This window comes from Gopherus evgoodei, chromosome 9 (genome assembly GCF_007399415.2).
Source record: "Gopherus evgoodei ecotype Sinaloan lineage chromosome 9, rGopEvg1_v1.p, whole genome shotgun sequence".
Lineage (NCBI taxonomy): Eukaryota > Metazoa > Chordata > Testudines > Testudinidae > Gopherus > Gopherus evgoodei.
In genome coordinates this window covers 81,413,434-81,440,525 of record NC_044330.1, presented here as the reverse complement: position 1 = coordinate 81,440,525, position 27,092 = coordinate 81,413,434, and the positions used below count along the sequence as shown (strand labels likewise).

The following is a 27,092-nucleotide window of genomic DNA, read 5'->3' as shown; positions in this document are numbered from 1 at the left end:
AATCGTGTTATATGGGGTCGTGTTATATTGGGGTTGCGGTGTATAATGAATTCAAAAGCATATTTACTTCCTTCTGGAACTGGTTCCATGTCCCATGGACTCATCTTTTCTCTTTCGTTGTTGTCCCAGCTATTTAAAACAAATGAAAACCATATTACTTACATGCAAATATTTAATTTTTACCTATTTTCACTGATGCATGTAGGGTGTAAAATTTCTTCCAAAAGAGACTTGAAATAAAATGGCAGTGTGATCTTCCCAGAAGTATATTAGAGATGGGCCAGAGTCACAAGTGGATCTCAGCTTCCATTATCATTGGGGGTATTTAGATCCAGGGTTTTAATTCAAGCCCATCTCTAATACACAGAGTACGGGTCAAATCTCAGCAACGTATTTGCCTTAGCAATGACAACAATTAATAAAACCTAATGTTTGGGAAGACTGTTTTACAGCAATCAATAACTACCATCACGAGAGAAAAAAAGTCAGAACATTTCTGTAACCACTAACCACAGATTATTTTTGCAACCAGTAACTGATAGATTAATATTTTTAACAAATGTTTTTGTCAGATGATATCTACCAGAAAAGGCTGTAATATAATAGCTACAGATCACTTTTGAGAATCCCAGTAGTGCTCCAGAACAACATTGTATTTTGGTTACTACTACTACATGAACAGTGATATGCAAGGAAGAAACCTGCACAGCTTCTGTAACAGAAAATGGAGCTTTTCCAACTTGGTAGCACACTTTGAACACATCGACAAGAGGGTGGATAATAGAAAAATGGTTGATTTTATTTATTTGAACTTTTAAATTAATCCTTTGACTAAACAGGAGGCTATTAAGGAACTATTTTGTCACGGGACAAGGCACAGTCCTGCCATACACTAGCAACTGGCTAACACCACAAACCCCTGCCTCCACCAACCCCAAAAAAGCCACTATAGGGACAAATCCTTGTTTTTCAGTGTGACAAAACATTAACAGTCGGATGTCCCAAAGAACCACACTAGGACAGCTATTTTACACATATATTTAGCAATGATCTGAAAAAGTGTGGAAACAATTAGGTGACACAAATTGCAGATGACTCAAATGATGTTAGTTAAAACTAAAGAAGACTAAGAAACACTAGAACAGAGGTGGGCAAACTACGGCCCACAGGCCCCTAAGCTCCTGACCCAGGAGGCTAGCTTCCAGCCCCTCCCCTGATGTCCCCTCTCCGCGGCAGCTTCAGCTCACTGTGCCGTCAGCGCAATGCTCTGGGCAGTGGGGCTACGAGCTCCTGAGGCAGCGAAGCTGCAGAGCCTGGCCTCACCCAGTGCTCTGTGCTGCACGGTGGCATGGCTGGCTCCAGCAGGCATGCGCGGCTGTAGCACCGACAGCCACCAGTGCTCCAGGCAGCGCGGTAAGGGGGCAGGGAGTTGGATAGAGTTTGGGGTGGCGGTCAGGAGGCAGGGGTGTAGCGGTCAGAGGCCAGGGAAAAGGGAGGTTAAATGGGGGAAAGAGTCCCGGGGGACAGGTAGGAAGGAGATGGGGGGTTGGATGGGGTGGCACGGGGCAAACAAGGGCAGGGATTCCGGGGGCGGTCAGGAGACAGGGAGAAGGGGTGGTTGGATGGGGCAGGGGTTCCGGGGTGGGGGGTGAAGAGTCAGGAAGGAGATGGGGGGTTGGATGGGGTGGCAGGCGGCAGTCAGGGGCAGGGGTTCTGGGGGTGGTCAAGGGGACAAGAGGAAGGGGTGGTTGGATGGGGCAGGGGTCCCCCGGGGGCAGTCAGGAATGAGAGGAGGGGTTGGATGGGACAGCGGGGGGCTGTCAGGGTGGTGGTTCTGGGGCAGTCAGGAGACAGAGACTGGGGGGGGTGGATGGGGCAAGGGTCCCAGGTGGGTCATCAGTGAACACGGTGGGATGGAGGGGGCAGGAGTCCCGGGGCGGAGGGGGCATCAGGGGGCAAGAAGCAGGAGGGGATGGATAGGGGGCGGGGCTGGAACATGCCTGGCTATTTGAGGAGGCACAACCTCCCCTAACTGGCCCTCCATACAATTTCTGAAACCCGATGCGATCCTCAGGCCAAAAAGTTTGCCCACCTCTGCACTAGAAGGATCAAAGAGAACCAGGCCAATGGGCAGCACATTAAATGAAATTCAGTGTTGACAAATGCAAGGTAATGCACATTGAAGGACAAATCTGAACTATTTACACACACTACTGGGTTTCAAATTAACTGTAACTATTCAGGTTAAAAGCCTGAGTTGTGTCAGAATTCAACACTGTATATGAATAGTTCAAATTATTATTTTCAATGTTAATTATATTACATCTTTAAACACTGAAATGCATCTGCTGCATGTGCAGCAAACAAAACATTACGCATAAATTAATGGAATAGACAATAATACTGTCAATATTATCATGCCATAATACAAATAAATAGTATGCCCTCACCTGGAACATTGGCTCAGTTCTGGTCTCCCCATCTCAAAAGAGATAACAGAAAAAGAAGGGGTCCAGAGACCGGTGATGAAATTTATTAGATGCAGGGAAAGACTTCCATATGAGAAGCAATTACAAAGACTGGGACTTGTTAGAAAGGAGACTAATAAAAAGGAGACAGATGTATACAAAATAACGAATGGTATACAAAGGGAATCAGGTGTTCCTATTTAGCCTTATAATAAAACTAAGGGACAGTCAATGAAATTGAAAGGCAAAGTTAAAAACTAATAAAAAGAAACTTTTAAAAAAGACAACATAATTCAACTGTCATGTGATCAGTGAGGCTAAAGTTGAGTAGGATTCAGAAAGGGAATTCTATATTTTTGTAGACGAGAACGTCACGGTTCCATTAGATAGGATTAATTTCTTAAAAACATTTAAAGCTTCTTGCTCTAGCACATAAAAGACAACCAGTGGCCAGAGTAAGAATGAAACCTTCCTTATGAGCAGGTTATTTCATAACTCCCACTACATGGTTTCTTGAACCTTCTTCTGAAGCATTTAGTGCCGCTGTCAGAAACGGGGTACGGGACGAAAAAGACCACAGTCTGATCTGGTAAGGCAATTCCAGCGTAGCAAGAACCAGGAACTCAGTACAGTTGTCTGGGGCTCTAATTCATATCAAATTGGGATTTTAGTGCAAAATTCTAGTTTTGGGAGTAGGTAGGTCAGAAAGAAAGGAGGGCTGTTTGTTCACCTAATTTTTTTTTCCTTGATGCAAACATGTAAATTACATATAAATATGCAGAGGAGACGAGACCCATAAATGCTTAGATATATCTGATATATTGCAACTATAGTATTCCTTACTGAACGCTGTAGCACTGGAAGGAACTATCAGGATATTCTGCCTGGAAAGGCTGCTGACTCTCCACCATTCCAAACCACCAAGCATCATCTATTATACTGCGAAACCTATCCCCTGTAATAAAATTTTTTTTTAAAAAAAGTTACATTTAGCAATGGAGTAATGCAGATAATAATATATCCATTTCTTATGTAACAGCTAAAACACTTTACTTACATAATAAAGTAAATAATTTACAAGAGTCTGCATGTCTGCCCCCTTCATCACAGCAGCATACAGGAGCCAAAAAAGACCAAAGGAGAGCATCTTTACATGGTTGGAGACTGACAGCAGATTTCCCCTAGCCTCACACCACAACCTAGCCACAGATTCTTCCAGTCATTATGGACCTATTGACTTTTTCCTCCAATATTATAACATTTCTCTTCCTCTCCTCCTACTGCTGCTGTTAGTCACCTTGCTGCTGAAAGCACAGCTTCCATTGGTGCCATAAAGATTCAATCATTAGCATATAGTAGAACAGGGATCGGCAACCTTTGGCATGTGGCCCACCAGGGTAAGCACCCTGGGGGCCCAGGCCGGTTTGTTTACCTGCCGCGTCCGCAGGTTCAGCTGATCGCAGCTCCCACTGGCTGCAGTTCGCCATCCCAGGCCAATGAGGCTGCAGGAAGCGGCAGCCAGCACATCCCTCGTCCCGCACTGCTTCCCACAGCCCCCATTGGCCTGGAGCGGCGAACTGCGGCCAACGGGAGCTGCAATCAGCCAAACATGCAGACGCAGCAGGTGACCAAACCATCATGGCCTGCCGGGAGCTTACCCTGGCGGGCTGCGTGCAAAAGGCTGCTGATCCCTGTAGTAGAAGTTAGACAAGTCAGTGTAATTTACATAATTTGATACTGACCAAGTACATGATCCTACCAGCACACCAGCCTCCACTAACTTGGTGATGGTGGATCACAAATACAGACTCTCTCTCTGAAAGTCACAACTGTATTCTGTGTGAGTATTTAAATGGCTCCTATCACAAGCATATCTGAGCATTCTGGCATTAAAACATACCAGTCATGATCAGAAATTATTAATACATAAATTGTAGAAGTGACAAACTATAATTTTAAGTAAGTTTAAAATGCTAGAAAATAAAACATAAGGTGTTCCCCATCAAAAGGTGTGTTAGAATGCTCTCAAAGAGAAGACTGCACTTGAAAAATAATCAGTACATTTAAAAGTGAACAACCAATGACTTACAAGTGCCTCTTTCATTAAAACTGGGCAAATATTTACATTATAGATTTGGAATAAAGATAATGAATTGCATCCCGTCCAATATTGGTATTCAGCATGCCAAACACATGGATGTGGTAAAACGGTACTTGCCAATCTGCCAGTTCCTTTCTTTGGCTTCATTATAAAACTGATGCAGCACAAGGAAATCAATAACATCTGGCATATCATGGTACCTATAAACAACAGAAAACAATCTTACTTCTAAACAAGATACTGCTTCAACAGTAATTGTTCTTGTGGAATCCCCTAGGCCATCTTTTTAGTCTTCAAATACTATTTCATGTTCACTGCAGCAATGACAAGTGCTTACATAAAGCCTTCAAGTGCAAGGAGATCAGAAAAAAAGGGATTCTAGACACTTTGTAAGAATATTTATTTTTTTGGAGAAATGATTTAGTCAGTTACTCACTTAATGGAAAAAGAGTCTCCTGTCATTTTGCCTGAGATTGGATCTAGAAAGGCAAGCTTCAAGCAGCAAAGTGTAGGGGGTCCGACTTCATATTTAATTCCTACAGTCTTCACAAGTTCTTGTTCCTAATGATCAAAACACAGTGTGGGTCAATGTTTAGGGATTAAAAGCAGCATATTCATGTTTAAACTCACTCATATATATGTGCAAAGAAAGGTATGTATTTACAGATTGCTTCTTCCTTCCTGCCTAGATCCTTCTATCAGTCATATGCTTCACTCCCAAAAATCCAAGAGCATAATGGTCTCTCTAACAAAGAAGGATGAGAGGGTACATGGTACTCCTCCCCGGTAACACATTCCACAAGGCTGGTCATAATTTGGTTAACTGCACTGGAAAGTGTATTGGGGATAGTGCATTTGTTCTTCCAGAAGAAGTAGTGGCCTCAGGTGGGCATCTCTGGCCAAGGCCACAACCTCAAACCTTTGCACATCAGGAGGCAGCACTAGAGGAAGCAAAGTATGGTCTTTTTAAAAAGAAGGTTCAGCATGAGCTAAATGAATGCCTCTGGAAGTGCTAGGACTTGAGAGGCAATACCTGGTAGCATTATGCCTCTCTAAGAATATGTCTGCACTTGGAATTAGGGGTGTGAGTCCCACCTCACAGAGACATGCTCGTGCTAGCTCTCATCCAATGGGCATGTCAAAACCGGAAGTGTAGTTGTGGCAGCACAGGCAGTGGCGAGCAGTGGCACAGGCTAACCGCTCCCGAGCACAAACCCACCTGGATCCCATGGGTATGTTCTTGGGACTGCTAGCTCATGTCACCACAGGTACAATATTATTGTTAGTGCACTAGCTCAATGATAACCAGCATAAATATGTCTAGTTGAGCTAGGAATCACACTCTAGTTCCAAATGTGGATGTAACTTAAGGGGAGTAAGTTCTTTCCCATCCCCTTCAAACTGAAGACGTCTTTGAAGACTCGTAGTTGGCCCCAAACAGCTACCACTGACCCAAATTTTTATATCTATCTATACCTATTATTATATAATACATAGAAAGAGATTTTATATATAATATATAATAATAGATTATATATAGATATAGATAGATATAAAAATTTGGGTCAGTGGTGGCTGTTTGGGGCCAACTACGAGTCTTCAAAGACATCTTCAGTTTGAAGGGGATGGGAAAGAACTTACTCCTCTTAAGTATATATATATATATATAGTTGGGACCCCTATTTGTTACTCTCAGGTTCTGAAACAATGAGCAGTAGCTGTATGTTCATTCATTCTAAGAATGCTGAAGTGACTACATTAACAACTTGAGAGTTGCTCGTTCTACATGAGTTAGAATGCAAGAAAAGGCAATATTTCAAATGACAGTTGTCTAACTTTTGTTAGTGAAGATACCATTCTAGGTAAACATCTTCCTTCAACTTGAATCTCCTGCTGAGTTCCCACCATCAGTGATTGATTGATTGGTGTATGTCATAAAAAATCTTTAAAGTTTGGTTTCCAAAGCAACATTTTTAAACAGCATTTTTCTTTTATTTATTCACATTTGACTTTAATGCAGAAGTTAATGACATAATTCACAGATCATGGAAGTATTTTTTTTTTTTAAGTTGACTTACCCTGAGTTCCATTTTGTTCCAAGGTTGTTTCTGCATGTTAACATTGTAAATTTTTGCCTTCCTTACTGCCCGCACATAAGCCTCATGGCCTTGCCTAAAATATATAATCTTAAAGAAAAGAAAATGGAATGTGTAGATTTCATTCTATTCATACAGTTAATCCATAGGGTTTTGTTTGTTTGTTTTTTAACAAAAAAAAAGATATCTACAAACAAGGACCATCCTTCTTAAATTCTACAGACTATTTCCATAATGATTATTTTGTTGGAAAACACTCTTATTCCTCCTGAGCAGCAGGATATTTATATTTAGGCATCTGAAACATCTTTATTGGCCCTAGTTAAGGCAATTTCACCTGCTGTCAGTGAGAACATGCACAACATTACCTCATCTCCCATTTGTGGGACAAAGGGTGAACGACGTGGTATGGTATCCAAGATCCACTGGGGTGCAAACCATTCTTCACTGGGTTCACCTTCCATTGAAAGTAATCCACTTGGTTTCTTAAACAAATTACATTACTTTTAGGGAACAAGCTGTAATTACTATTGGCAAGGCATGTCAATAAGTCATTATGTAGAACAAAGCTGATTAAATATTATAAGCAAAGCAAATCCTGAAATGCCAAGTCTCCAGGAAGATCAAGTGATCACCCATCATCATCAATATAATGGCAGAGTAAGGAAAGAATTCATTTCATATTGTGTGTGTGTATATATATATGTTATATATATATAAATAAAAACAGGCCTAACAGCATGCTAAACATCTGCCTCGACAAAAACCAAACATTCTTCAAGAGAAGTGTATAACAAAAACATTTAAAATAGGGAACTAACATAACTCCTTTAATGTTTCAGCCCTTCCACTAACCCTTTGTAGTTCTGTCTATTTGGGACATCATTCAAAGTCAATAGGCTCACTTCTGGTGTGAATCTGACCCTTTACATTTGCCCTTTGAGATGAAGTTATACAAAAGGAAAGATGTAAGGGGGTGTTAATCACTTGTTTTTCTCTTTTCCATCCTCTCCACCCCCTATATATACATAAGAGTAAAAGTAAAATAGACAGCTGAAAAATTTGAGAACCTAAGGACTAACTCCTCATCTGTTCCACTGGAGGTGAGACAAAAGTGGCTCCAAGTCACCTTTGTGGCAAAGATCCTCATGCTGGCTAGGGGCTGAACTGGCCCCTGGTGCAAGTTACAGCAGCCATTAATATGCTTTGACTTACTTCTCGTTTGTCGTGACTCCAAGGAATGTTGCAGCAGTGGGGACTGCTGGAGCACAACTGAGTTCTGGCCCTACCTCTCCAATCCTCAAAACACTACATCCCTCCTCCTATGCATGGAGTGTACTGTGCTGGCTTTGCACTAGACAAGGAAATCCTCAGACAAAAAAAGGTCCTTCATGTGGGCCTGGTTCTGGTCACAGTTATTCAGAAAACACAAAAAACTCGGTCTGTAGCAAGTAAATATAAAAGTCTCTCTCACTAACCTAGCTCTTTTATAAAAGTCTGTTCTTTTTAGCATCCTAATTACAAATCACTAAAATATCAAAATTACCACTACACAACAATAGCATAACAAAGTTACACATCCAGAATCCTATTCTGTTCTACTTTAAAGTGAACTGTGACTACTGTGTTACCAGTCAGTCATCTTTCATATATAACTGTTAATGAAAAAATAATTTGAAGACAACCATTTATGAAAGATTTATAGCCATACAGCCATTTAAAAAAAAAAAAAAAAAAGAAAAAAGCTAACCTTTTTTCTAGTCTGTTTGGGTTTCCTTCGTTTCTCTTCCAATCCTTTAGTTTCCTTCATGTTTTCATCTTCAGAGCTGCTACAGATCTTCCGAGTCGCCTGTCTGGTTTGTCTCTTTGGAGGCTGGAGATTAATTCCAGCATCTGCTGTCCAGTCAGAATATTCACTTGAAGAATCACTGTAAATATTACAAAGTAAAAAGCTAAACAACAAGGTGTCAAGAAAACCATAACTCTGACTTTCACACAATACAGTCCTAGGCCTCATCCCCATGCTGCTCCATGCAGGTGGATTCCTGTGGTTGAGAGGACAGCTGGCAGGATTAGAACTAAATTCACATGAAGTCTATAGAAAGCCTAAATCATGCATAATTTAGACATTTCAGCATACTATTTCATTTGCAAATTCATATACAAGCCAGCATAATATTTAATATTTGCATCATAGTAATGATTCCACTCATTCACAGAAGGCTGTAGGAACATATTTTACTGCCCTCACGGTTTCACATAAATTCTTAATGGATTTATTACTGGAATTTGCCAAAGTTTTAGCCTATAGTAGCATTGTATACCACCAAGCATTGTATTTTTAAAAAATTCTAAAAATTATGCACCAAGATATTTTAACAAATTCATTACAGAGAGCAGAACAGATTTGGCCACTTTAGCACAATGCAATCATCCTGTGTCAATACTATTACTTCACTAGTCAAATAATCACGTAACATTTGTGTTTTGGGTAGCTGACTCACAAATATGCAGATCTACTTCATCCTAGCTCCTAATCTTGCACAGAGAATACAAAAAACTGTATAGAGGATAAGAAAAAAAGAAGAAAGTCTTCAGACTAAACAACATTTGAAAGTACAGATCTTTCACACTGCCTTTAAAAGTGTTTACAAAAGCACTTACATTTTGTTAACACTTTTATAATTACTTGGTCAGTTTCACTATGATATTTCCTAGTTAAAGAGACACAAACATTCTGTCCAGAGTGATGGAGCCTGTGAACTTCAATGGTGAGCAATGCAGAGCACAAAAATCTACTAAACAAGGTGTGATTCTCCTCCTTACCAATCTCTCACAGGAGTAACAGATTTACTTATTTTATAGTGAAATAAGTCCTAGATACTCATTTCCATATTGCAGTCATGGCTCCAGAAATACCAGCCATTACGGTATGGCTTTCTAAGACTACATAATCACTAGATAAAGAAGAAATATTTAGGACAGGAAAAGCTACCTGGAACTGCTTTCACTTTGCCACACAGCTACAGCGTCGTCCACAGAGGCATCACTTGTGCCAACTGTTTCATCTTCCTGCATTAAAAACAAAAAAGAGTCGTGTTGTTATTCCTGCTGCCACACTTTCACCAAATATTTTCTCTTTCACAGTACATCAGAGTTATGAACAGACCAGTCAATCACACACTTCATTTGGAACAGGAACTATGCAATCAGGCAGCAGCAGAGACAAAGAAAATAAAACCACCACAAATACAGTACGGTACTATGTTAAACACAAACTACTAAAAGAGGGAAAGTATAAAAAAAAAGATTTGACAGTAAGGAAACTGTTTCTGTGCTTGTTTAATTTAAATTAAGATGGTTAAAAGCAGCATTCTTCTTCTGCATAGTAAAGTTTCAGAGCTGTATTAAGTCAATGTTCAGCTGTAAACTTTTGAGAGCACAACCATAACATTTTGTTCAGAGTTACGAACGTTTCAGAGTTATGAATAACCTCCACTCCCAAGGTGTTAATATCCGAGGTTCTACTGTATTCGCCTGAAAATGTCATGATGCAAACACTTAGATGTCATTTGTCAAAGGAAACTCAAGTTCTCAAAAAAAGGTTTCTCCAGAGTGATGTAGGAGAAGTTACAAGACATGACTCCCCTCATAAACCACTGCACCTTTGATAGTAGCATGAACTACTAAAGGCATGGGACAGCACCCACCCTTGCGGCATTCTAGAACCAATATATATAATTCCACACCCCTATAAAACTGTCCTTCAGGTCCTTGCAACCTCAGAAAACCGAACCCAAAATCCATAGGAAAGGAAAAGGCTGGATGTGGTCATTGCAGATCTACAGACCCAAAATATATTCAGAGAATTCCAGTTACTGGTACGTGACCATCGTTCCTTTCTCACAAAGTTGCCTCAGCAGAACAGGTGGAAGAAGAAAAGACTGATTTTTTGGGGGGTGATGCACATAACCTTTAATGGTTCTTGCTGCTACTGAAGGTTTGTGGTCTGCAAGGCAAAGAGCTCCTACAGTGGAGAGTTGCAAAAGCAGATGCATGAGGAAGAACTTCATATCATCAGATGTTAAAACAATTTAAAAAAATACTTAAAATGTTTTTTTCTAATATCTGAAACATATATCCATTAATATATAAGTATGGCCATCAATCAATCAAATACTAAGCTTTTTCTTCTCATCAGAATTCTGATAACTATGGCGAGCTTTTAACTGAGAATTTAATTCACAGGTATTTTAGTTTTAAGTTAGAGCAGGAGAAAGCAGTGAATACTTAGAATATGTATAATGTGTCGTCTTATTTTACATGCTCCCCTTTCCTTGCTGAGAGGAAATTCCATTTAATCTGTGAAACTTTCAGTCCTTACTCTCACCAATATCAACCACTAACACCAACACGGTATCTTTAAAAGTTGCTGCACAGATGTACACGAAACCAATCTACTTAGTGACATCTACAATACACGTGCAATATGAAGTCTCTTATTTGCATGAAACACCAGAATAGCAAATGTCCAGGCCAATTAAATTAACCCAACAACACTTCAAGACTTCCTAGCAGATGATGTCCATAAAACAATCCATTTTTAACTAGATTCGAATACTTTTATATTTATATTTCTGCCAATTTAGGCACTGAAATAAATAGCTCATCTCCTTCCCAGACTGATTTAATAAAATAATGGCATGAATCCTAAAAACAATATGAATCAAATCCTTCTTCACAAAGGAAGAGAAAATCTTGAGTCTTAATAACACCATTTTGAGAACATCTGTAGTCAAACCACACAATCTATGAACAAGGAACCTACTGAAACAATCACTTGATGTATCATACCTCAGAGGAGCTTTCAGATTCTTCCTTTGTACGTGGATTTTGACTTGCTCCCTGCTGATTGTGTTCAATGGTGGAGCGTGTTTGGTAGGCATGCTGGCGTTTGCGTTGGTTTCTTCTCAAAGATCGTCCACTCCCAGGTTGATAATCGCTCTTTTGTTATTGGGGGGGAAAAGACAAAGATTAGATTTTTTTTAACAGTTAAATATATATACACTACAAAAATATGCCATATCAAAAAGGAATGGATGCTGTCCAACTCTCAGCCGAAAACCAGAAAATCTGGAGTTCGGGCTGAAATGCCATCCCTAACTTACTCTGGCTTGGCTAGGTATTGCTGGAAAAAATATTGCCCATTGTTTTAAGAAGTGATTCGACCCTGAAAAATTAGTAATGCAAAAATACCACTTTCTTGCATAACAGCTGTTCCCTGTGGTCTTGACTACAAAAAAGGAAATTACTGTTCTAAGAACTGTGTGGTTCCTCTAGCGTACTTGTATAATGCAATGCCACACATCAAACTGTGAGATTAGACTTGCTTTCAACAAGACTCTAAATACTGTTTCAGTCAACACCATTTTAGTACTAGCCTACGCTCTATTACATGTCTGATTCCAAAGAAAAACATAGGATTGAACATATGATTTTATTGATTACGCATCAGCAGCAATGAAGCCAGCTTGACTTTCAGCTCTCAGGTTGAGTTTACAGAATTGGCACTTGGAAAAAGAATCTCATCTCTTTTACTTGTAACAAACATGAACAATGTGTGTTTTTTAACGAAGTAAAAGGTCTCCATCACTGAAAGCCCTTTCAGGCAGGAACAGTCTTTTTACTTTGTATTTGTTCAGAAACTAGCACAGTGAACTTCTAGGCACTATGATAATCCAAATAATATGAATAGAGAGGAGGAAGACGGGACTGAAGATCCCTGAAAAAAGGATCCTATCAGCTGCAATACTTGCATACAATGGGTGAAATCCATGTCCAATGAAATCAATGGGAGTTTTTTTCAATGACTTCAGTGTGGACAGGATTTCATCCAATACAGACGTACTAAAAAATGGTGTTTAGTATTTTAATTAATGGCACTTTTAAAAAGCTCTTACAGCAGGGTGTGTGACTTCGTCTTTGAATGATATCAATATTATCTGGTAGGCGTACAAAACAGATCTTTGATGTGGTATCTTAAACTGGCTGTGTAATATGAATTCATAGAACAGTGCTACTGCAATTTAGGGGCCTCTGTGCCCAAACACTGGGACTTCACATAGACCCAGGATAGCAGTTGTAGAATAGAGACGTTATATTAATCCCTTTTAAAAAAATGTGTAAAGTAGTTACACATATACAACACATAATTTGTCAAGCAGTCAGCCATTTAAACTATTTTTCAATTTAAAATCCAACATATTTGGTCCTCAAAGTCTATGCATAACAAAATATTTATTGCATTTCCGAGAGCCTGAAAATACCTTAGGCCCTCATCCTGCAAAAATCACCATGTGGAAAGACCTCTTTCCATCCACACAGAGCCCCACTAAAGAACAGGAGCCTTCATGTGGATGCAGCATTTGCCCAAATATTGCAAGTTGCAGGATCTAGATCTTGGTACCAATGTTTTTTTTTAAATCTAAGATAAGTCTTTTCTCACTTAAACCATGTACTTCACCATTTCCCCTCCCATAACAATGGTTTACACAGCTAACAGCACAGACTAAATTAAAAATGGAGCTACATATAGTAAAATTAGAAAGATTAAGTAGCAATGATATTAAAACATCTAGAAAAACTGCTGTTGGACTTTTTTTTGCATAATGCTTAAAATGGTCTCCATTCTTATTTTCCCTTTTCTTCTAGTGAAAATTACTCACTCTTTGCAAAGTGTAGGATGGTTTTCTCTTCTTTTCAACAGTGTAAAGATTAACTTCCATATCACCTTTGGCAGCTCGGCATTCTTCCTGAACCCTTAAAACATACAGCAGACATTCAGCCTATTCACTAAATCATTAAACAGACTAGCAACAATATTTGCTTCCTTGCTACCAGCTAAATGGGCTTAAGTCCTCCTAGCACCCAGAGATTTTGCTTTGTTTAAAAACAAACACAACTCTTTTGATGCCATTAGTCATTTCCTTATAAAAGGGGAGCTGGCTGGATGTTTGATAATAGCTCAAGAAATCTTTCACTGAGCATGACGACCTATTAAAAATTTTTAAAAGCTGCAGTAGGAAAAACAAACCTTTAGAGAAAGAACAGTCGAAATAAAACTGGCCCCAAAAAGGTAAGAATGGACTATCTGAACCAGCAAAGAAGGAATTAAATAACCATATAGGTAAGAAATTATCAGTCTTCAAATTCCCAGGCAGAATATAATCCTAATTTTTAAAGTCTAAGTCTGAAGAAAATATGGAACTGAAAAATCAATTTATTAAAAAAAAAATGTAAATCTCTCATTTTTGAAAGAGGCATCATTGAAACAGTACATGATTTATTCTCTTTCTCCCCCAAGCATTCTTTGGAACATTATACATGCACACAATATGATCTTTACTAGTATATATAGTTCATAATGTTTGTACAATTGATTCCATATGGACAGCACATATTGGATTAATAAAGAAATAGGAACAAATTAACTCAATGTTTTAGTATTCTTGTACTGCAAAGGAATGGAGACAGTTCCAACAGAAATTCAGCATCAATGGCTTCATCTTACCTGCTAACCCCTGGATGCAGCTCATTCACCACTACTCTTCTGCTCCAAGCCATGAGATCTCTCTCTGTGGCTATCTGACTGCGAGGAGCATTGAGATGCATTTGCCGGACTCCCTCAATCTGACCACTACGTCTGAGACCAACGTTTGGTGGGGAGTCCAAACCTGGACTTCTAAGAGCTAAAACACAAAAATGAAGATCTCTTTCATTTCCACAACTATTTTAATAAAAATCTATGCATAAAATTTAGAGCCAGACAGAGAGTTTCTTCTCAGCCCTCTGCAAGTGGCAGAGTATAGCTGTGCTGGTCCAGAGGAGGGCAGTTTTATCACAGTTACTGATAAACTGAAAATCAGTGACTAATATGAGGTGAGGGGGTTTGATGCTTTTGATGAATATCTAGGGGAATACCTACTTCTATGTGTCGCTGGAATGTTACCAACCACTTTGCACACTCATAAAAAATGTGATCAGTCAGATACCTGGAGTTTTCGAGGAGATTTCTCAGCCAAGTAACAACTAGGCCAACATAAGATGTATATGTAAAGTTTTTGTAAGTACCTAGGGGCCAAAGTCCCACTGATTTTCAATAGGACTTTGACTTAGGAGCTTTTGAAAGTGTCACGCTACAAAAGTGGATGAGATCACTGTAGGATCCAACACATCCGCTTGCTCTGTTTCTATAACCTACCCTGTTGTGCCTTTTTTGAGAGTTCAAAAAAGAACTAGATAAATTAATGGACAATAGTTCCATCAATGGCTATTAGCCAGGATGGGTAGGGATGGTGTCCCTAGCCTCTGTTTGCCAGAAGCTCAGAATGGGCGACAGGGAATGGCTCATTAGATGATTACCTGTTCTGTTCATCCCCTCTGAAGGACTTGGCATTGGCCACTGTCGGAAAACAGGATACTAGGCTAGATAGTCCTTTGCTCTGATCCAGTATGGCCATTCTTATGTTCTCAACACAACTCTGTCCCTGAGCTGCTCTCAAGGCAGCACAGCTATATGCTGCCACTTACCCAGAGCCAGACAAAGTCTGAATCTTTCCTTTAGTCAGTCAAGTGGGGATAAGAAGATGCTGTGCTGTATTAGTACCACAGCTATTCCTATCTTTGGTTTACCTGGCTATTTAGAAGTGAAATTATCTAATTTCTATATGCACAAATATGGTGCACATGGAAAGTACACTCATAATTAGGCAAAATTGTATGAAAATCTAGTTCTTAAAGTGTCAATTAGGCTTAAATGTAAACATCTCATTGAGGTGAATACGGGTAGTTAATGTGTCCCACAGCTACTGTTTAAAGTGGCCTGCAAACTCTGGAAGGCAATGGGGCATCTGTTAACACTCTGTTCATGTTTGGAGGGTTATCTTACCCATATGGACTAGATTTTTTTTTTTAAATGAAACGTTGCACTATGCAAAATTTAAAATCGGTCACAAGGGCCAGATAAGAACCTCAAGCAGGCTGGATCTGGCTTGTGAGCTAGGTGTTTGGAACCACTGGTTTAGATCAAAATAAAATTAGGTGTTCTGTTGGTAATCCTTTCCTATCACTTTGGTTTAAGGAAAGGCAGTTCTAAGCATACTGCTCCCATGGATCTGTATCAGTGGCAAATAGTTTAAATATAAGCAAGTCACTCAGTCATTTAAAACCTAAAACCAGATTACTAGCAAATGTACAGTAAACTTTTTAAGAGCTTTGGATACTATGAATAAACTGATTTGTGACTAGCTGACTTACAGCACAAGTCCACAGCATCTGTTACAACAGACAGTAAGCTGCTTTGTAATCAGCTGGTCAGATCTGACTGGGTTTGATTTTAGTTTTTAACCATGGTCTATATCAGAAGAGAAGAAAGGGAAACAGAACAGTGGGACAGGAGAACAAATTCAAGCTTTGAAATGAAACACTGGGACAAAGCAGATATTTTATTTTTTTATACATAGGCAGCAGCAAGAGAGCATTAATCTTTCGCAGCACTGTACTCTAATAACTTTGTCTAAATATTACTTATACACTGTTGTGATGACATTAAGACATGAAAAGTTAGAAAGCATCATCCCTGCAGCAAATATATGATAATAAGATAATATAGTAAAAGTTTATATTAAAATAAGTTTGTAAGAGAATTATGGTCTAATTATCTTAAGCAGTCAGGCACTGCCCAGTTAGATCATCAAGTGCCCTCATTTGTACCTCACACTCTCAGTTCTTCTACTAAGTCATCACCTGAGCTCCAAAGACCTCTGGATGGGTTACTAATGCTTAAATCAGTGGTTCTCAAACTGTGGGTCACAACCTCATTTTAATGGGGTTGTTTGGGCTGGAGTTAGACTTGCTGGGGCCCAGCGCCAAAGCCCGACCCCCACCGTCTGGGGCCAAAGCCGAGGGCTTCAGCCCAGGGCAGCGGGGCTTGGGCTTCAGCCCACCCGCCTGGGGTCATGAAGTAATTTTTGTAGTCAGAAGGGGAGGGGGGTCACGGTGCAATGAAGGTTGAGACCCCCTGGCTTAAATGATTAGGGCAAGACAGGGAAAGACAGCAAACACAAGACAGAATTATGGTAGAACTGGGCGAATAAATGATATTCTGGTTAAAATCAGCAAACTGAAAAAAACAGACAGAAAATGTTCTGTAAAATGTTAGGCATTTGTCAAAAAAACAGAAAAGGCCTTTTTTTGGGGGGGTGAAGGGGGAATAGACTTTGAGGGAGTGTGTGTGGTGTCCCTTGATAACCTTTAGCCAGCGGTTAATGCACTTGTCTGGGATTGGGAGACTCACATTTGAATCCCCAGTCTGAAAGCAGGGATCTGAATTCACATCTCTCTCCTTCTTTGTAACCATCCTAACCACCAGGCTATAGGCTATTATGCTCTGAATCTCTCTGGCTGAAGCTGTTCCACTTTGCATAAATATTCACTCAGCAAGGAGAGAGAGAGAAAGATTGCCTCCATAGCCTGGTGATTAACACACTCATCTGTGAGATAGGTGATGTGGATTGAAATCAATCCTCTGAAACAAACAGATAGAAGATCTGAATCTGGATGGACACAGACAAACACACACGCTTTTCTGAAGTTGGCCCTGAAAAACATTTCCTCAGCTGAAACTATTGGGTCAAATTTGCAAAAGCACTGGCATTCTCGGTGCAGCCAATCCAGGCACCTAGTCACAGTAGTTCAAGTGTTTTCCTAGCAGTCTGACTAAATGAGTAATCAAGACAAGGGGGGAAAACTTACCACCATTAATAGAGTGTGATCTACTGTATGGAGGGTTTGGGATAGCTTCTCCTTCATTCATTCTCCTCAGATCTTGTTCTCTCTGCAGCTCCCTAATCATTCCATCCAGAATACTCTCATCGTGGTCATTCGTTTGCTGCCCTATCACCTGTTCAATCACTTCACCATCACCTGTTGAGAACAAAAACACCAGTTTTACTAACAACTCAAACACACTCAAACTCCGCACCAAGTGCCTTCCATTCACATACACTATATAATTTTGCATTTCATTTGTATAGAGCCAAGTTGACTTTTCTATTGTAAAATACATTGCTTACCAACTAATTTCAACAAGGTGGTAGACTACAAAGATTTCCATGAGATACCTAGCTCCTCTGAATACTTTCCCATTAAGTTCAGCTCTAGTGGGTTCTCATTCCACTCATGCCAGAGATTTAAAAAACTATTTTTATCATTCATATAGATAGCAGCAAGAGCCAAAGACTATCAGTTTGTATGAAAGCATATACTCATAAAAGAACCAAGAGAAGTCTTCTTGCGATCTGGTTCTTATACCTTGTTATTTGTTACCCAAATTTCTCTTGCCATATAGGGAAATACTTTTCTACACAGAGTCCAAAATTAAAAAGATTCTCCCCACCCATTGCAAGTATTAAGCCTAAAGCCACATTTAGCAGCAGAGAAAACAAATACTGTACTAATGTTTCACTTGGTATTAACAGTCAGATTTTTTACAGAAATCCTCCTGTAGCAAAGTTTATATTACAAAGAACAAATCTGATTCCAAAACCAAAAACCCTCTTCCTTTTCAAAGATTACTTTATAACTACTGTATTAAAAAAAATACAGAGCCCTATTCTGCCAGCCTGGCATACAGCCCCACTGAAATTAATGGATTCGTTGACTATACAGAATAAGGCTCACTAATGTTTGAGTGCTACAGATTCTCTACAATAACTCAAATCCTGATTTTAAGACAGGCCAATCTGTACACTTACATTGCTTCATTCATGCTGTAATTCATCCCCCACATATTAACATTGGGCTGAAGATTACTATCTACCTGAAGAAGAGTGATAATAGATCATTCCCTCTAGTGTTGCCCTAGTTAATTAGCATTTATATACTTTTCAATAAGTTTGTTAAAGAAGAATTTTAGATAACATACCATTAGCCACATATCCCAGTTGAGGAATAAGTTGCTCATCCTTACAATTTTCACGTCCTGGTACAAGACGTTGGTATCTTGTGGGATGTGGATTTCCATCCACATCCACCAGGAATGGGGGAGGCATGAGATGTGGAGCCTGTTGGGTCTGTTCATCCAGCACATAGTTATTAGCATCACGGATCAGTGGTCGATAATCCGTATGGAAGAACATCTGATCAGGAATCTACATGAAGGACAATTTAGTAATAGGTGAGTGTCCACTAACTGCAGTCTGCTTTGGAACGGTTTCTGCACCCACAGAACACAACTCCAGCACTGGGGATCTGCAGAGCCAATTACATGATGAAGAACACAAATGCATTTTATACCCAAGGCTTGAAAATTCTGACACCATGGATCAAACTTCAGCAGGAGGATATGCCAAGTGAGGCAGGAAGACTGCCTTGTAGCCCTTTCTGATGATTCTCCTTGGACAGTTTAGAGAATGACATTGCTGGATTCTGGAAGTAAGCATGCAGTCCTCCACTCGTTATAATGAAGAGCAAATGGAGAAATAACAAAAATTAAACATGTAAGTAGATAGGGAAGAGAGTGAGAATGAGGTAGCCAGGTGCCAACAGAAGCTCAGAAGACCAAGTTTCACATTTCCTGTAAACTAAACATAATTCTATTATAGGTTACCAAAAAAAACCCAAAGCCAAAACCACTATTGGTCCCACCGCTACTCATAGACTCTAGGACTGGAAGGGACCTCAAGAGGTCATCGAGTCCAGTCCCCTGCCCTCATGGCAGGACCAAATACTGTCTAGACCATCCCTAATAGACATTTATCTAACCTACTCTTAAATATCTCCAGAGATGGAGATTCCACAACTTCCCTAGGCAATCTATTCCAGTGTTTAACTACCCTGACAGTTAGGAACTTTTTCGTAATGTCCAACCTAAATCTACCTTGCTGCAGTTGAAGCCCATTGCTTCTTGTTCTATCATTGGAGGCTAAGGTGAACAAGTTTTCTCCCTTCTCCTGATGACACCCTTTTAGATACCTGAAAACTGCTATCATGTTCCCTCTCAGTCTTCTCTTTTTCCAAACTAAACAAACCCAATTCTTTCAGCCTTCCTTCATAGGTCATGTTCTCAAGACCTTTAATCATTCTTGTTGCTCTTCTCTGGACCCTCTCCAATTTCTCCACATCTTTCTTGAAAAGCAGTGCCCAGAACTGGACACAATACTCCAGTTGAGGCCTAACCAGCGCAGAGTAAAGCGGAAGAATGACTTCTCATGTCTTGTTTACAACACACCTGTTAATGCATCCCAGAATCACGTTTGCTTTTTTTGCAACAGTATCACACTGTTGACTCATATTAAGCTTGTGGTCCACTATGACCCCTAGATCTCTTTCTGCCATATTCCTTCCTAATAGTCTCATCCCATTCTGTATGTGTGAAACTGATTGTTCCTTCCTAAGTGGAGCACTTTGCATTTATCTTTATTAAACTTCATCCTGTTTACCTCAGACCATTTCTCCAATTTGTCCAGATCATTTTGAATTTTGACCCTGTCCTCCAAAGCAGTTGCAATCCCTCCCAGTTTGTTATCATCCGCAAACTTAATAAGTGTACTTTCTATGCCAACATCTAAATCGTTGATGAAGATATTGAACAGAGCCGGTCCCAAAACAGACCCCTGCGGAACCCCACTTGTTATACCTTTCCAGCAGGATTGGGAGCCATTAATAACTACTCTCTGAGTACGGTTATCCAGCCAGTTATGCACCCACCTTATAGTAGCCCCATCTAAATTGTACTTTCCTAGTTTATCTATAAGAATATCATGCGAGACCGTATCAAATGCCTTACTAAAGTCTAGGTATATCACATCCACCGCTTCTCCCTTATCCACAAGGCTTGTTATCCTATCAAAGAATATCAGATTAGTTTGACACGATTTGTTCTTTACAAATCCATGCTGGCTATTCCCTATCACCTTACCACCTTCCAAGTGTTTGCAGATGATTTCTTTAATTACTTGCTCCATTATCTTCCCTGGCACAGAAGTTAAACTAACTGGTCTGTAGTTTCCTGGGTTGTTTTTATTTCCCTTTTTATAGATGGGCACTATATCTGCCCCCTTCCAGTCTTCTGGAATCTCCCTCTCCCATGATTTCCCAAAGATAGTAGCTAGAGGCTCAGATACTTCCTCTATTAACTCCTTGAGTATTCTAGGATGCATTTCATCAGGCCCTGGTGACTTGCAGGCATCTAACTTTTCTAAGTGATTTTTTACTTGCCCTTTTTTTTATTTTATCTTCTAAACCTACCCTCTTCCCGTAAGCATTCACTATACTAGACATTCCTTCAGACTTCTCAGTGAAGACCGAAACAAAGAAGTCATTAAGCATCTCTGCCATTTCCAAGTCTCCTGTTACTGTTTGTCCCTCCTCACTGAGCAGTGGGCCTACCCTGTCCTTGGTTTTCCTCTTGCTTCTAATGTATTGATGAAAAGTCTTCTTGTTTCCCTTTATTCCCATAGCTAGTTTGAGCTCATTTTGTGCCTTTGCCTTTCTAATCTTGCCTCTGCATTCCTGTGTTATTTGCCTATATTCGTCCTTTGTGATCTGACCTAGTTTCCATATTTTATGAAGCCTTTTTATTTTGTAGGTGACGCAAGATCTCGTGGTTAAGCCAAGGTGTTTTTTTGCCACATTTTCTATCTTTCCTAACCATCGGAATAGCTTGCTTTTGGGCCCTTAATAGCGCCCCTTTGAAAAACTGCCAACTCTCCTCAGTTGTTTTTCCCCTCAGTCTTGATTCCCATGGGACCTTACCTATCAGCTCTCTGAGCTTACCAAAATCCGCCTTCCTGAAATCCATGGTCTCTATTTTGCTGTACTCCCTTCTACCCTTCCTTAGAATTGCAAACTCTATGATTTCATGATCACTTTCATCCAAGCTTCCTTCTACTTTCAAATTCTCAATGAGTTCCTCCCTATTTGTTAAAATCAAGTCTAGAACAGCTTCCCCCCTAGTAGCTTTTTCAACTTTCTGAAATAAAAAGTTGTCTGCAATGCAGTCCAGGAACTTATTGGATAGTCTGTGCCCCGCGGTGTTATTTTCCCAACATATATCTGGATAGTTGAAGTCCCCCATCACCACCAAATCTTGGGCTTTGGATGATTTTGTTAGTTGTTTGAAAAAAGCCTCATCCACCTGATTAGGTGTCCTGTAGTAGACTCCCAGCACGACATCATCCGTGTTTTTTACCCCTTTTAGCCTAACCCAGAGACTCTCAACACTTCCATCTCCTATGTCCATCTCCACCTCAGTCCAAGTGTGTACATTTTTAATATAGAAGGCAACACCTCCTCCCTTTTTCCCCTGTCTATCCTTCCTGAGCAAACTATACCCATCCACACCAACATTCCAGTCGTGTGTATTATCGCACCAAGTTTCAGTAATGCCAACAATGTCATAGTTGTATTTATTTATTAGCACTTCCAGTTCTTCCTGCTTATTACCCATACTTTTTGCATTTGTATATAGGCATCTAGGATACTGGTTTGATCTTGCCTTCCAGCTTTGCCCTGACCCTCCTTTCTCTCTGCCATTATAGCTCGTGCTCCCTCCTGTTTCCAACCCATCTCCCAGGTCTTGTTCCCCACTTACCCGTGGGGTTTGCTCACCTGTCCCCGTCGAACCTAGAACTCATATCCTAGAATATATCTCTGAAAAGGCCTCATTTCATTTTTATTATGGCAGAGCAGCATTCTGCTCTATTTAAGGTTCAGAGTCACTGTTTAAAAGGTAACTATTGTAAGTGCACTAAAATCCACATGCTGACTCAGAATGTCTTTAAATCCACATGCTGACTGTATCTCATGAGTGAGAGGGCCAAATTCAGGTTCATGTGTGCAAAGGGTTCCTGAGATACTGCCCCACAAAATGGTGGTGTTTACAAAAGTCAACTGGAGGTTCTAACTCCTTTTGCCCACACATGGGTCTCAGACTCAAACTATAGCTCTGATCCTCTCCAAACTGGTTTCACCCTTAGGAATTTATCTAGTGCTTGGACCCACTGCCCCTTTGGAGAAGCACATTTCAAAAGCTATTGAGGGTAAAGTTTAAAACTCCAGGTCAGCATGAGTAAAACTGACATGCCAAAGAGAACAAAACCAGACCATGGTCCCTGGCAAAGCCAGAGGGCTTCCAGACAGTTATTACAAATGCTGGGAGGTGACATCCTATGGTCACTGAACCTGAGCTACACTCATGTACCACAAGGGCAAACCCTACCCTTGGCAGCTTCCAAGTGTGCCTTGTACAGGTTCCTTGCTCTTTGCCTGCACTCTGCAAAGGCTCTTTTTAGAAGTTTGTCGCTGAGATGAATATATCTACGTTACAGAGCTCTAAAATCCACAAGGAGACACTGATCCTACTGTAGAAGCGTTGTCAAGGAAATCAGTGTTAATTAAACAGAGGAAAGATGAACAACTATAGTAAGCAGTTAGGATAATGCACTCCTGTCAACCTTCTGAACAATGGGACTACGTGGGATCAAAGAAAAGTTGCTCATAAGATTTTCTGATTCTTATAACTATTTTGGTGCAGAGCTAAGGAATAGAAGGAGATCAGAGCAGAGTGGGGGAATGCAGGGCTGTGTTAGAGCAGTGCACGAGGTGTGAGGAATGGGAGGTGGTGTGGGGAATGCCCCTTTGTCAACCCTTAGTGCTGTGCTTCTACACAGCTAATAAGGAGCCAGCACACCTCGATAATGACCCTTATTAGCGTAAGGCAGTCTTTCCCAAACTTGGGATGCCGCTTGTGTAGGGAAAGCCCCTGGCAAACTGAGCATGTTCCAGGCCAATGGGAGCTGCTGGAAGTGGCACGGTCCAAAGGACGTACTGGCCACCGCTCCCAGCAGCTCCCATTGGCCTGGAGTGGCAAACCATAGCCAGTGGGAGCCACGACTGGCCAAACCTGCAGATGCGGCAGGTAAACAAACCAGTCCAGACCGCTGGAGCCTTCCCTACACAAGCGGCGTCCCAAGTTTGGGAAACACTGGCATAAGGGAACATCTAAACACTATGTTTTTGAAAATCTAGTTTTATATAGTCAATTTTCTGTTCAGTTTCAACATGGAAGAAATGATTTTATTGGATCACACAGAACATGACACCAACTGACCACCTATGATGGAGAAAAGAACTTGTGTAAAACTTAAAAGAACAACAGTGACACATTTTGATCAAATAAAACCCTTATCTCTTCCTTAAGGTACCTACAGACCTTCTTTGGTGTTCTGAGTGCTTTTTCAGAAAGTGACACTTTTCCTTGCCACGTTAAGTTAACAACAACATGTAGTGCAGGCTTGCATCACTCTCTCCAGGTCTGCCAAACCTCCTCTATTCCCACTACCAAAGGAAAATTTACTGTGGGATATTTAAATACATGCAGATTTCGATTTAGAAAACCAGTGACTGACGCATGATCAAGTACCATTTAGAGCTCATCATGAGAGAAGTACCATAAATAACACTTCCCAAACAAAACCAGCCCAAAAATGCAGAAAAGTCTAAGATTCAGTCAACCCACCTTTTCATAATATTTATTGCATCCAAAACCAAATAATAGCAGATGCCCATGTGAGTCTGTGCAGGCAAAATGCTGTCCATCTGGTGAGAATTTGCAATCAAAAACAGCACCATGGCCTTGGCCTTCAATCTGAAACATACAAACACCGCATACCCATTTAAAATCATTTATTTTCTACACTAGCTTCAACATGACGATTTAATCTGCCCTACTTCAGATTCTTCAAATATCATTATATAACTGCACACATTCTATATACAAGTCCCAGTTTAATGTAAGATCCATCTCACAGCAATGAAATGGAATTTCACTAATTCCCTCCCTCCCCCATTTAGCTATTTTTTAACATTTACAATTCTCAGTTAACTTTTAAATTAGTGTCCCATCTTTCCTAAACCTTAATACCAATGACCTTAAACTCCATTGTGAAAAAGTTGGTCAAAAACATTCCACTGATTTTCAGAGATGTAAACACGATAGATTACCAAATGACTTAGTATTATTCTTAAAGTAATTCTTAAAATCCTTCCTTCCTTCCTAAAGCCTAGTTTCATACAAGTGTGAAAATATTCTTACCATGTTAAAGTAATTGCGAATTTTTGTTCCTTTATCAAGGTCCCAAACAAAAATGTTCCCATCATGACCTGCAGAAAGCATGATCCTTTGGTCAAATGGATGTGCTTCCAAAACAAAAACTTCATCATCATGGCCCTGTGATGAAAGCAAAGTGGGAAAGGAAAGTAATGTTTCTACATAACAGCTCAATGTGCAACTAAATATTTATTTTGAGGTCAGTGATATGTAAACGCATCACTTTTCAGTCACTGTTCTGAGGACTTTTAGGTCCATTTACTATCATTCACTATCTCTTAGCCCAGATTCCCAGCTGGGCAAAGGTAAAGTGGAGGCCAACAAAGAGGACAGTTGCAGCTCTGATCTTGGAGCTACATTAATACAAGCTGGCTATGGGACTGAGGCCCTTATGTCAGCCAGCAATTTCTGGAGAGCAGCAGCACCATGATAATTTCCTCTCTCTCCATAATACACACTCCTTAAACCAGGACTCAGGAGAAGCCTACAGCTGACTTACTTCAGAAGTAAGACATTACTTAGTGCCTGGAAGGATGGCAGACTCCACTCCTTAATCTTGTTCTGGTCACAGAAGTACAGAATTTTGAAATATACACTGGATTTTTACTCACAGATAAACTATGAAGAAGCTGTCCTGTGGTCGAGTTCCATACTTTCAAAAGGAAGTTGTTGACCGCAGTGATGACAGTGGTATCATATCGATCCCAAGCCACCATAGTAACCTTCAGTTTAGTTACTTTGTCCTCCCCAGACACCAAGTTGTTACTGTGGAAATTCATAATTGAAAGTACAAATCATACCTCAGTAACTATAGCAAAACCTCTCAGTAGCAATTCAATTGGAAATGAGTGGGCGATTGGCTGTCACCACTATATTGTATACCAGAGATCAGCAACCTTTGGCATGTGGCCCGTCAGGGTGTGGGCTGAGGGATGTGCTGGCCGCCACTTCCCCCAGCCCCCATTGGCCTGGAACGGGAAGCCACGGCCAATGGGAGCTGCGACTGGCCGAACCTACAGATGTTGTAGGTAAACAAACCATCCCGGCCCACCAGCAGATTTCCCTGATGGGCCACGTGCCAAAGGTTGCCAATCTCTGCTGTATACTATTGCGTATAACAGGACAGTGAAGTTTGATTGAATTTGAAAATAAATAATGGTTCATGCAATTCTAGAATATATTTTGTTGTGATGAAAGCAGGATACAGGAAATATTTAATACATTTGACATTAACCTTAATCCTTCACTTCTCTACCTGAGTAAAGCAGCTCTTACTATTATTAAACATTTACATTGCAGAAGCACTTACAGGCTGCAACCAGCTTCAGCTCCATTGCGTTAGGTGCTGTACAAACATATAATGAATGACAGACCTTGCCCCAAGGAGCTTACAATTGAGGTGGAAAGAATATCTCTCTCCTTAGTCTTAAAATAAATTTTTGTTTTGAAACTGTGGAAATTTGAGAGACGCATGCACATCCATGCAATTTATAAACATTTGGAATTCATAAACATATTTATAAAAAACTGTGGAAAAGTTGGTTTATATTGAAAGATTTTCACTCTCTTTGAAAAGCAGAAGTAGTTTCACTTCCTGTTCTGTGTAACAGATCATTCTTTTTCCTACAAAATCAATCAATCATTCTCCCTTTTTTCCTGTAGGCACTTGAAAAAAAAACAATAACAAAAAACCACCCACCACTGTTATGTGCTATAGTAAACTCCATCACAAGTACCTACTAGTTACATAAATCTAAATTACAGTTAGATGGCCACCTTAAAGATGTTTAGTACTACACATGTAACTTTTGAGATATATATTTTCTGCAACAGCAGAGGGAAATGGACAGAATTCTCCATTAGGTTTTTTCCATCTCTATTTTCTATGCTTGTGTTTGTTCTAATACTGGGCCACTTATTGAAGTCATTTGAAGAACAGGTAAAAAAAAAAAAAAAAAAAAAAAAAAACTACCCTAAAAAATTAAAAACCCAACCAGCATATCAAATCTTACATCATGTTGCATCTCCAACAGGAAAAAAAATGTTAAGAAACACTATGAAAACATTCAGATAAAAGTCTTATAACCATATTAGATGAAGCAATAAGAAATCCCAAAATATATTTTAAAAGGGACATAATATGGAAAAAAATAAAAGAACTAAGTTCAGACCTTTTCAGCACTTTTCTGCTCTCTGCCCTTTGTTTTCAACTATATAAGACAATTTTCAAAATGACCTCACATCCTTTTACTGAAAAC

At 40.0% G+C, this 27,092-nt stretch overlaps 1 protein-coding gene across 4 annotated transcripts in view; it reads right to left on the bottom strand.

Annotated features, from left to right (window-relative positions):
* BRWD3 (bromodomain and WD repeat domain containing 3) overlaps nt 1-27,092 on the bottom strand; it is an 86,987-nt gene that overhangs the window by 20,184 nt on the left and 39,711 nt on the right. For all 4 annotated transcript variants that reach the window (XM_030574305.1, XM_030574306.1, XM_030574308.1 and 1 more), the window contains 16 exons: nt 25,446-25,599; nt 24,820-24,954; nt 24,244-24,372; nt 18,649-18,874; nt 17,478-17,648; nt 14,236-14,413; nt 13,391-13,484; nt 11,520-11,669; nt 9,661-9,737; nt 8,416-8,593; nt 7,034-7,150; nt 6,648-6,755; nt 5,006-5,130; nt 4,687-4,769; nt 3,312-3,423; nt 68-129 (listed from right to left, as the gene is read on the bottom strand). In XM_030574305.1, the coding sequence (XP_030430165.1) occupies nt 68-129; nt 3,312-3,423; nt 4,687-4,769; nt 5,006-5,130; nt 6,648-6,755; nt 7,034-7,150; nt 8,416-8,593; nt 9,661-9,737; nt 11,520-11,669; nt 13,391-13,484; nt 14,236-14,413; nt 17,478-17,648; nt 18,649-18,874; nt 24,244-24,372; nt 24,820-24,954; nt 25,446-25,599 (2,099 nt within the window). The remainder of the gene's footprint in view (nt 1-67; nt 130-3,311; nt 3,424-4,686; nt 4,770-5,005; nt 5,131-6,647; nt 6,756-7,033; nt 7,151-8,415; nt 8,594-9,660; nt 9,738-11,519; nt 11,670-13,390; nt 13,485-14,235; nt 14,414-17,477; nt 17,649-18,648; nt 18,875-24,243; nt 24,373-24,819; nt 24,955-25,445; nt 25,600-27,092) is intronic.